The 11,079-nt window shown below is 61.8% G+C and overlaps 1 protein-coding gene across 1 annotated transcript in view; it reads right to left on the minus strand.

Annotated features, from left to right (window-relative positions):
• KCNAB2 (potassium voltage-gated channel subfamily A regulatory beta subunit 2) overlaps positions 1 to 11,079 on the minus strand; it is an 80,492-nt gene that overhangs the window by 44,734 nt on the left and 24,679 nt on the right. The window contains exons 2-3 of the mRNA XM_023535624.1: positions 6,964 to 7,092; positions 5,755 to 5,796 (exon numbers count right to left, since the gene is read on the minus strand). Of these exons, the coding sequence (XP_023391392.1) occupies positions 5,755 to 5,796; positions 6,964 to 7,040 (119 nt within the window). The 5' untranslated portion in view covers positions 7,041 to 7,092. The remainder of the gene's footprint in view (positions 1 to 5,754; positions 5,797 to 6,963; positions 7,093 to 11,079) is intronic.

An 11,079-nucleotide genomic window follows, 5' to 3' on the forward strand; every position in this document is an offset into this window, starting at 1 on the left:
GGGGCTTGCGTTCGGGGAGACCAGTGGGCTGGCTGCAGCTGCAGGGGCTCTGCCCGAAAGGCAGGGTCCAGCCAGGCCGAGATCGATAGCCATTAGCTTTCAAGATGTCACCCGTGGAAAAGTGCCCTGGTTTAGATCGGCTCTGGAAGCCTGGTCAAGGCCCCAGGCTGGGATGACAGTGTGGCTAAGTGCTCTGACTGTCACCCGCTCAATGCGAGGCAGGCAGGTGCCTAGGTGGCTCTAAGTCTCAGGCTCCATGGCCATGAAGTGGGTCGAGCAGAGGCCTCTTCATAGGCTGCCTCAGGCTGCATGGAACCAGCCTAGACAGCTGGGCAGGGGCCGGTGCTACAGCAGGAGCCCTGTGTGGTAAGGTGGCCGCCAGCAACGAGGCGTGGGATATGACACCAGGTATGACAAATGGCATGAGGACAAAGATTCACCAAACACGGTGGAGGGTACGGGGGCCGGCAGGCAGGGCAGGCCTCGCGAGAGGGCAGCCGTGACACGGGCTCGAGGGACACGAGCCATACAGGTGCCAGCGTCACTGGAAGGTGTTCGCAGGGTTGAAACGCGGGCGTTGACAGTGGCCCTGTGTTGCAGAGGACACACTTTCCTAACCAGACGGGCGCAGGGCGCAGGGCAGGGTGTGGCTGGGAAGCGTTCCCTTCCTGAGGTCCTGGAGGGAGGTGTGGCCCCACAGGAGGAAGGACACGGACAGCACAGAGGGACCCCAACAGCCGCCAGCGCAGCCAGCGGGAGAGGACATGTCCTTCTCATGCTGGGGCTTACTCCTGCTTCCTCTGAAGACGAATGGGGCAGGGTCGGGTCCTCGGACAAAGGGGACCCAGGAGGACAGTGCTGGGAGGAGGGAGGGCAAGCCCAGCCTGTCCTTGGGGCTCCTGCCAGCCCCCTCGCTCTTCCTCAGAGCTGGAAAGCACAGTGACCCCAAATCTCTCCCTCTTCAATAGCCATTACTAATTACGGGGCGCTCAAGGTTCTTCCCGCCTGGGGCCTGCTGCTTGCAGATCCGTTCCTGTGGAGGGCGGGAGGTGGGGGTGGGGGTGCTCGGGGGACTCACACGCCCATGAGCGCGTGACTCGGGAAGAGGAGACGAGACGCCGACCTCATTAAGTGACGGGGAGCCTGACCTCCCTGGAGAGCCTTCACCTGGAATTTCTGAACTGGGGTCTGTCTACCGGAAGCCGCCAAAGCGCGAGGTGTGGGAATGAGCCCGGACACCTCTTTCACACGGCGACGTTCGTCTGGACGTTGGGGAGAGCGGCCCGAGCTCCTGGAAGCGGGAAGGCGGAGGGAAGCGGCGTCAGGGCAGAAGCTCAAGCGTTTTTGCTCCAGCGCGGCCGGCAAGCCAAGGCCCGGCCCAGCAGCCCGGCGCTCAGGCCTGCGTGCGTCCGGCCAGCCCCCAGATGTCCTGCTGTCACCCGGAAGCCTGAAAACGCTGCATCCTGGTGGTGAGCCCGGCGGGGAGCAAGCGGGGTGCCCGGGCAGATGGCGGACAGACGGTCCCCGCCCGCAGGGCCCCGGAGCAAGCAGGCTCGGTGGTGGCCTGCCCGCCCTCCCCTTCCTCAGCCACTTTTGGGGAGGTTTTTTTTTTTTTTTTTTGCTTTGGAAAATATTGAGGGTCTAATTTCTGAGCAGCCAAGTGCACCCCCTGCACACCGCCCCCCTCCGTTATTCTGTTCCCGGGACGCTGGTCCCGGGCAGCACCCCCGAAGCGGGCGCTGCGCGATTCCGCGTGTCGACGGGGCCACTCACCTGGCCTCCGGAGTCCGCTCGCTAAGGACAGTCTAGTTTGTTAGGTTCACCAGCCGCTCTCAGAAGCCAGTGCAGCGGCTGTTTCATTAGGCAGTGTCACTGCAGAAGGCAGAGGCGGTTGGTGAATGAAGACCGTCCCCTGGGGTCGGGCTTGGAGTCAGCGAGCCCATTAGTCCTATTAGGGCATTTTCGTCTCGGTGAAAGAGGCTGAATTATTCACGAGCACCACTGCCCCTGAAAGCCCAGGCAAGTGCACATCCGCCATGTGGCTGGCCAGGCCGGCTCCAGCACCGGGGCTGGCCGGGGGCGCTGGCCGGGGTCCTGCAGGCCCCTCAGGTCCAGACCCTGCCTCCACTGACACCCCAAGTGCCAGGCACACGCCCCGGGAACCACGGGTGGAGAGGGGCGGGCGGTCTTTTCGTTATTTGGGGCGGGACTCCAGCTCGCAGCCCCTGCCCGCCACTTCCCCAGCTGTGTCTGCTGGGGGCGGGCAGGGGGAGCCCAGGTGGCACAGCACGTGACCACCACCCACGTGAAGGGGTTGGGGTCTCAGGAGACCTCTCCTTAGCACATGCAGATGGGTTTCCCCCCACCACCACTGGGCTGTGCCTCCAGTACCCAGGAATGGCTCTGGAAGGTTCCAGAAGCCTGCTATTGGACACCACTCCGCTACACTCCTCATGCAGAGTACGGGGACTCCCCTCACAGCACGTCCTGAACGGGTTTGGGAAGGTGCTTTGAGGATGAGCTGAGCTTTGGGGTCAGGCTATGCTGAGACCCCATTCTGGGGTCACGACTCCAGGGGCACTTCGGGTTACCCCATGATGTCAGGAAGTCCATCTACAAAGGTGGCCAGTGTGAGTGGGTTTTGGATGGAGGCTGAGCCGTTTACCCCGCGATAAGCCTGCAACAGGTGGCTGCCACCTGCCACCGGGCTGGGTGACGGGGAATCTCTGCCCCGGGCTGAGTAGAAAGTGCACGAATGTGAGGCCTGGTGAGGGCCCGGAGCGGGAGGTGACTGGCGGTGGGTGTTATCTGGAAAGGCCTCAGAGATGGAAATGGGACGGTTTTACTCAAAGGTCCAAGCCCAATATGTCACGTGCCCCCTTGGCTGGAGGTGGCCCTGGGCCTCGCTGTTGGGTCATCAGCCTGATATGATCTGAACGAGACCCAAGTCCTTCCCCCGGGCCACTGACGCCCCGTTTCTGTGCACTGTGCCCCTTCACTCCCCTTCCTGTGGTCGCTGCAGTTCAGCCCCTCCCCCTCTCTCCGGGTCCCCCACATTGAGCCTGTCTGTCCCCGTGTACTCGCTGCTCTTGGCTCCCTTCCTACAATGGTGCTCTGGTCCCCGCCTTGCTCGGACACCGCCGATGGCTCCCCAGCGCCCACCGAATGCCGCCAAGCGCCTTCGCCTGGCATTCAGGCCCTCCCGCATCAGACCCCCGTCTACCTCCACAGTCTGGCCCTCGTCACGCTCCAGCCCGTCTCCAGTGGACAGTCTGTCTCTGCAGACGCCACTTCCTGTTCTCCGTGTACCTCTCCGAGGTGTGGCTCGGGCTGCTGCATCTACTGGAATGTCCTTCCTCATTCTGTCCTGTCCAGGTCCAGCTCAGAGGCCCTGTGCTGCCTCCTGCGTGAAGCGCCCCCTGGACTCTCCGTTGGCTGGGACCTCGCCCTCCTCGGAAGCCCAGTGGCCCTCCGGAGTTCGCCCGGACGCCTTTGACCTCCCAGATGCCACTGGAGTTATCCGGGCTCTGGGGTACATTGTATACAGCTGCTGCCCCTCTCCCCCTCTCCGTATCACGTGACTGGTCCCTCCCGCGGCGGGGGCGGGGTGGGCGCTCGGGAGGAGAGCATCTTCCCTGCCCTCTGACACTGGGCTGGGTCACGAGACTTGCTTTGGCCGAAAGAATGAGAAGTGCAGACAAGTGCACCGGACCTAAGGGTAGCCCTTCGGAGACAGCGCATGTTTCTGCTTTGCCTCTGGCGCTTCTGCCACGAGACTGGGGCAGCCCCGGGTAAGGGGGCAGAAGAGATGAGCACCTGAACTCAGCCTGCACCCACAGCCGAGCCCAGCCCAAACAAGCTGAGTCTAGTCAAATCACCGGCACCTAAGCAAGAAGCAGATGCTTCCTGCCGTCCCGCACTGAGTTTTGGGGTTGTCTGCCATGCGGCATTCTGGGTAATAGCTGACGCGTAGGGGGTCTTGGTTCCCTCGGTCGTCTGTGGGCTGCCTGAGGGCAGGGCGGCTGCGAACACCCTTTCATTACAGGAGGGGCTTCCACTCTGCTGACGTAAATAACCATCGGGGGCCATGTCAGTGCCCGGGTGACAAGGATGCCCCACTGGGAGTGGCACCCAGTACCTGGCAAAGATCCCACCTCCTTGGGGGTCATCGTCAGAGGCTCCACCAGAGACACCGGGTGTCCATGGAGAAACCACAGTGGAGATCCAAAGGCAGGATGGCCAGAGCCTGCGGCACCAGACAGGAGCCAGGAGGTGGGGAGGGATGTGGGAACACGGTTCTCCAGCGGAGCTTGCCCCCAGGGCAAGGAGGCCTGGTGGGGATAGGACGCTCATACGGATGGTCCCCAGAGGGGTGGACAAGACCTTGGACCTGCGGCGTTTGGAGGGCCAGCGAGGGGCGTGACACACTCACTTCGACACCGCCCTCTGCCCCTCCCGCGGCCCGCGCCCTCTCGCCGGCACTGGTGCTGGCGGGTCTGGGCCCCGGCTGCCCTGCCTGCTTCGTCTGCTCACTCCTTTCCTTCCAGGTGTGAGGGGGGCTCGGGGTGTCTGAGGATGCAGTTTGAGCGCATGTTCGATTTCACTGGTCAGATCCTGCTGGGACGCACGTCACCCATTGACAGTGACATGTTGTGCTGCTGTATACATACGTGACAGACATTCACCCAATAAATGCATCTGCAAGCCCACATTCCAACCTGTTGCAGGCAAAATCTTATCTAGCAAAAGTTTCAGTAGGATCAAACACCTGGTTACCCCTTAGAGGTCTCTGTAAGGAGTGAGACTGCTTGGGAGCGGCGGCAAAGTTAGCCTGAGGACCCAGACCCACGGTCACGTCCAGAGGCGCCGGGGCGGTGGGAAGGACAATACGGAATCCAGCGCCGGCACTGTACCCACTGCCCAAGATTCCTGGTGAGTTGGCAGTAGCTGTCCCACGCCCCGTCACTGGTGGGTGTGTGCGACGCCAGGCCTGAATGCCAAGACGCACGACAGACACCAAGACCCTGCCCCCAAGAGCCACGACGAGCCCCACACACGCCCCAAGGCTGGTGGCACGGACCGGCGGGTTCTGTACCATGACGTTTTCCTGACAGGGAAAAATGTCAGCATTTCTAGAGTGACTTTCCAGGAAGCGTGTGTCCTCTCGGGACACCTCCCACCGTGCAGGTTAGGAAGAGACAGCTCAGAGGACCCTGCTGACTGCCATGCTCGTCCCCGCGGTTCCCCGTCCCTCAGGGCACAGACGCTCGCCCAGATCAGAGTCCCAGAGTCCCCTGCACACCCTCCAGGTCACGTAGGGGCCACACCCCCCAGGAGGTGCTGGCCCGTGATCACCCCAGAGCTCTGCAGGCTGCAATTCAGCTCAAATCCAAGGAGCCTGCGGTGGGGGTGGGGCCGCCCCGCCTTTTACTCTGGGGACCTGAGACGCACACACCGCGGGAGGCGCCTGCCCCGCTGCCTGAGGACGCAGAGTCACAGGAGCTGGGCCGGTATCGCAGTCCCTTTGCTCAAAGTGAAGCAGATTCTAGATCAGCACAACGAACCCGACTTCACATTTTCCATCGGCCGTCACAAACGCCCGTGGGTGGGCACCCAGGGAGAACCGGAGCCTGGACTTCGTTGGGGGACTTTACCTCTGAGGAACCATCAGCGCCCCGACCTGGGCGCCTGGCCCCCCACCACCGGGTCCCCCGCCTTCAGCTCGCGGGTTTAGGGAAACGGAGGGCTCGTTACCTGTAAAACTGGAGCTGTCTTTTGGGGCTCCCATACCGAGTACTGCGGACAGCAATGGAGGAGAGAGAGGAGAGGGAGAAAAGAGAGATAGTCCACAAACGGATTAACCACAGGGAGGTGCCCGCCCGGAAGCATCCGCGACACCCCGCGGCCCCGCCCCACCCCGCTCGGCTCAGGGCTGGCGGGAGGATGCGCCGGGACCGAGCGCTCGGCGGCAGCGCCACCCAGTGGCGCAGGGAGGCAGAGGCCAGTTCCGTCGGCACTTGGGGGGCCGTCCATGCGTGCCTCGCCCCGCCGGAGTGGGGACTGCAGGTGGGACGTGACCCTGGGATGGGCCATTTGGTTTTAATAGAATATGCTTTAGGACAACAGTTGAAAACCCTCAAACCAAGACATGCCCGTCACCCCACTCGCGGGCAAGTCTGCCTGTGACCGCGGGGTTCTTTTTAGGACGCTGAAGGAGGGACACCCCTTTTCCCTGTGATTTCCATGGACACCCATTGTGGCTCAGGCCCTGACAATCATCTAGAAAGGTCCAACCGCTGGAGCGCTGACGGCCCCCCCACCCCGCTCCCACCCGAGCCCCAGTCTTTCCTGACAGTGACGGGGTCCGCTGTCTGGGTCTGTGCTCCCAGCATGGAGCCAGCGGTGCTCACCCCGTGCTTCCTGCTCACTCTCCCTGTGGTTCCGCCTGGGGTAGATCCAAACGGAAGGCCAGAGCCGGATTTGGAAGCGGCCCCCATGGGGAGGCGGTCTGGGGTACCAGTGAGCGCCTGGCCGACCCCGCCCTTCCCACGTTTGAAGATGGGTAGACACGGCTTCCCAGGGGCCTGCAAGGCCTTGAGCCCCACTCGGCATCAGGGAGGGGGCCACGGGGTCTCCAGGAGCCTCGATGTGTAAGATGAGGGAAGTGGAGGCCCGGAAGGACCCCCCACTGACTCTCGGGCCTCCGCCGCCTCCAGTGGGACATTTCAGGAGAGGCGGGGACAAGGCGGGAGTCTAGTCCTGGCTCCGTCCCACCCAGAAAATCTTGGGTTTTCCTTTTCCGCTTTGGCCTTAGAAGCTTCCGGCCCTTTCCCTGGAGGAAACGCACGTCGCTGCCCTGCAGGCCTCACTCGGTCCTTTCCTCCCAGTCAGGGGGAGGACAGTGGCCTCAGGACCCCTCTTAGAGGAAGCGCTGGCCCTGGGGACCTGGGGGGCGGGCGTCACCTGTAGATCATGCCGGGGGAGCCCGTCTGCCGCAGGGAGAGCCGAGCCGGGGAGCCCGTGGTCGATTCCGGATACATGGGGCAGGCCTCACGTGTCCTCACCTGCTCTGTTCTTCACCGAGGGAAGGTTCTGGAGGAAAAGCAGAGGCAGAGGGGAGATGGTCAAGACACTCCACTCAGGTGTGGCCGGGAGGCTCTGCGAGGTGACGGTCCCGTTCATGGGACATTTGCACGTCCCTCATCAGACAGACGGACAGACAGACAGACAGACAGACCCTTGGGGGCTCAGACGGGGCTGACGATCGGGTCAGGGGGGCCCTGACGCTCCATGGGGGCCCTCCGCTCCCCCTGACTGCCTTTCTGAGGCGCGGGGAGCACTTGCCCAAAGCCTGCAGACACAGGGGTCCCGGAGGGAGTCTGTGGACTCAGAACTCTGGACTGTGCTCCCCATCCCGGGAGGTGGCGCCAGCATCACCCAGGGTCACCCTTGCTGCCTCGCCTTCCCTGACGCCTACTCCAGCCACTGCAGCGCGCTGGCACCGCGGCTCAGCTTTAAGGAAGCAGCTTGTCACAGGCCCTGAGACCCCCCAGATCCTGAGACTCATGCCCTCGTGTGGCCCCTTCCCCTTGGGTCTGCATGAGACCTCGTGACTTGCTTCCAACAACAGAATGTGGCACAGGGGATGGGACATCGCTTCCGTGATAGGTGACACAGACCACGCCTTCTGTCTTGCTAGCTGACTCCCTTGCTGGCTCTAAGGAAGCAAGCTGCCATGCTGGAGAGCCCCACATGGTCAGGAACTGAGGGTGGCCTCTGGCCAACAGCCCAGAGAGACGGAACCCCTTAAACCACACGGGGGCTTGGGGGGGATCCCTCCCCAGTCGAGCCTTCCATACGAGCCAGCCCGACCAAAACTCTGCCCGCGGCCTTGCGAGGCCCTGAAGCAAAGGACCCGGGCAAGCGGTGCCCCAACTCCCGACCCACAGAACCCAAGGCGAGGAAAGCCGTCTCGAGCCTCGGAGTTCGTGGCGTTATTTTGGGCACGGCAGAGCGGGCTGCGCTCCTGACACGCCCCCAGCCCGGTGTCGCAGCTGTTCCCAGCTCAGTAATGTGTGGCATCGATCACCTTCAGAAACACCCGGAACCCCACGTTTCATCTCCTCCCTGGCCTGGGCCACCACTTTCTCTCTCATAGGGCCCCACGACAGCTTTCTGATGGGTCTCCTGGCTTCCGCCTTTATCCCTTATGGTCTACTTTATAGGAGCCAGATAGAAACTTCTAGAAGATAAATTGGATGATGTCATTTCTTTGCTCAAAACCTTTCAATGGTTTCCCATTCTACCCAGAGTGAAAGCCCAAATCTCAACAGCCGCCTTGTGCCCCGCCTCGACCTGCCCATGACCTGCCAGACTTCACCCCCCGCCTCCCCCTCGCTCGCCCCACCCCTGTGCTCCTTGGGGTCCCATGGGCCCGCAGACACTCCAACCTCGGGGCATTCGCACCTGCTTTTTTTCCCCCGAGCTCTTGGACCCCTGAGATCCACCTGAGGGCTCCTTGCCCCCCGATCTTTGCCTGTTTATACCAAGGTCACCTGTTTATACCAAGGGCCCTTCCTGGACACCTTACCTTAAACTGCAAACTCCGTCTCCCCTACACTCCCCTTGTCCTTCTCTGCATAACTTCTCCCTAGCACTCGTCACCGTCTAATGCACCCCGCGCTTCACCTCCTGTCTCGTTTATGATCTGGTTCCCTCCCACACGGTTGCCAGCTCTTCGTCTGCTGTGTTCACAGCTGTGCCTGGCACACAGTAGATGCTCAGGTATTCACTGAATGAATGAATGAATGAATGAATGACTGCAACTCGGCCTGCCGCAGGCTCCCCCGGAGAAAGCACAGGGCAGCGGCTGGGTGGTAGGTAGAATGCCCGGGGTAACGAAGGGCTGGGGGACGCCGCCCGCACCAGGCACTGGGACAAGGGCAGTCTTTTCTGGGGGGCAATGCCCTCTCCGTCCAGGGGGTGGTGCCCAGGGCCGCTATGGGTGCAAGGACAACGTTACCCAGCAAGGCGTCCCTGAAGAGGCCACCTGTTCCACTCCCCCGCCCTACCTAGCCTGGACTCCCAGGCTCCCTCGGAGTCAGCGGCCAGTTCCCTGCCCGGAGCACACCTCCCGGCCGCCACCATCCAATCAGGAGTGAGTGCATCCACCCAGCAGCCAACCCCAAGGAGCTCGCGTGCAGGATGCTGCCTGGGAGGGTGCTGCCAGTCCTGGGGTGGGGGAGGCAGGCAGAGCTGGGCCCCCTTCCGCAGAGAGAGGCTTCGGAAACCACCTAACAGCACACGAGGCCCAGGAGGGACAGTCTGGGTCCCTCCGCGTCTTGTGCTTGTGCCTGGCCTGTGCGTGACCTTGAGCAAACACCCAGATGGATCCTCGGAGAAGCCGAAGCGGGGAATCCTCACAAAGCCTGCCTGCGCTCTCACGGGAGCCGAGACCGACACGCAAGTGCTGGGCGCAGGACGAAAGCTGCCGAGTAAGTCCCAGCTCTGGCCCCTCACAGGGCCAGCTGGTGGCGATGGCAGGGACCCAAAGTCAGGAGGCCCCACCTGTGGGCGCTGTGTCCTCCCCAGCTACGATTCCGAACACCTTTCACACATCAGGAAAGTCGCGAGAAACCAGAGCGGCAACAAACACCCCGTACTTTTCATCCTGTCCACCGACTGTACATTCGGCCTCATTCGCACGCATTTCCTCCCCTCTGCTCGTCCCTTCCCTCCGCCTTCTCCCCTCTCTCTCCCCACGCACTCATGCTGCTTCGGAACCCCTGGGAGCTGCGGTCTCACGGCTTCGCCCCCGCGCACCTCCGCGTGCCTCCCTGACAATAAGCGCTCGTCTCTCCTGACCTCAGGGCCGTAGTCACGCCTGAGCAGTTAATTCAACGCCACCCGATACGCAGCCTATATTCAGGGTCCCCCAATTGTTCCCAAAACATATTTTACAGCTCTAAAGTAATCCAGGGGCCGCAGGGGTCCACCGACAGCATGGGGTGCTCCCCCCGCTCTCCCCTCGTCCAGCGCCCCTCCCCCCACGGTTTTGCTTCTTTTTCACAATACTTTTTGAAACGCTCAGGCCATTGGTCTTGCAGACCGTCCCACATTTGGACTTGTCTGGCTGTCGCCTCACAGTTAGATCTGGCTCAGCCTTTCGGGTGAGGTGGCGTCTTCCTCGTGCACCAGGAGGCACATGTGTCTGTCCATGGCGGGCGGAGCGGGGTTCCGGTCACTCGGCTGAGGTGGCTTCTGCTTTGGCGTGGTGTTTCCACCTTTGTAATTAAGCGGTAATTTCGGGGAGGGCTCTTGGCTTTGTGGACATAGCCAGCTTCCCTGCAACCTCTCACAGGGGGTGTTTTCTCAACTTCAGGTTTTCCAGAAAGGCCGATATGTCACCAGTTAGAACTGGGACGGCTGAGGAAGGACCGGGCAGAAAGCCATTAAACGGGAGGAAAACACCAGAACGTATTTCTGGAGGCTTCAGACTGCAGCCCTGCGCGGCCTCGCTGTTTACGCTCTCCAGGGACGGACCGAAGCCCCACGGGGCCCCTCTGTGTAACTCTGGGGCCTGGGATTAACCGTGAGACTCAGGAAAAGGGGACCCACGACATGATTTTAACATGGAGGAGCACGTTTATACACACGTAGAGGGAAAGCACCGGAAGAACCCAGATGAACCATGTGCAAAGTCCTGGGTCACCATGGGCCAAGGGGAGGCACCCTCGACCAGACACACGAATACTCTCTCTCTTTGAGCCTCGGTTTGCTCATCTGCAAAATGGGGGCCTGGCCTACGTGACCCTCGATTGCTCTGTCGGAGCTAAGGACAGATGACTGTATTGTCCTGGGGTGAATGTGTCCGGGGGTGCTCCGGTCGGAGCCGTGAGTGGTTCCCCTCTCTCTCTGTCTCTCCCTGTACTGGAGACACTCGAACAGCACGAGAAGGATTCAGAGCACCCAGGAGGGAGAGGAGGATGAACACACAACTTAAACCAAGAAAGCACAAAGAAAAGGCAGACCTAAGTCTGAATCCGGACGGAGACACAAGATGACAGAAGACACTTTCTG

This window comes from Pteropus vampyrus, unplaced genomic scaffold (assembly GCF_000151845.1).
Source record: "Pteropus vampyrus isolate Shadow unplaced genomic scaffold, Pvam_2.0 Scaffold142, whole genome shotgun sequence".
Classification (NCBI taxonomy): Eukaryota; Metazoa; Chordata; class Mammalia; order Chiroptera; family Pteropodidae; genus Pteropus; species Pteropus vampyrus.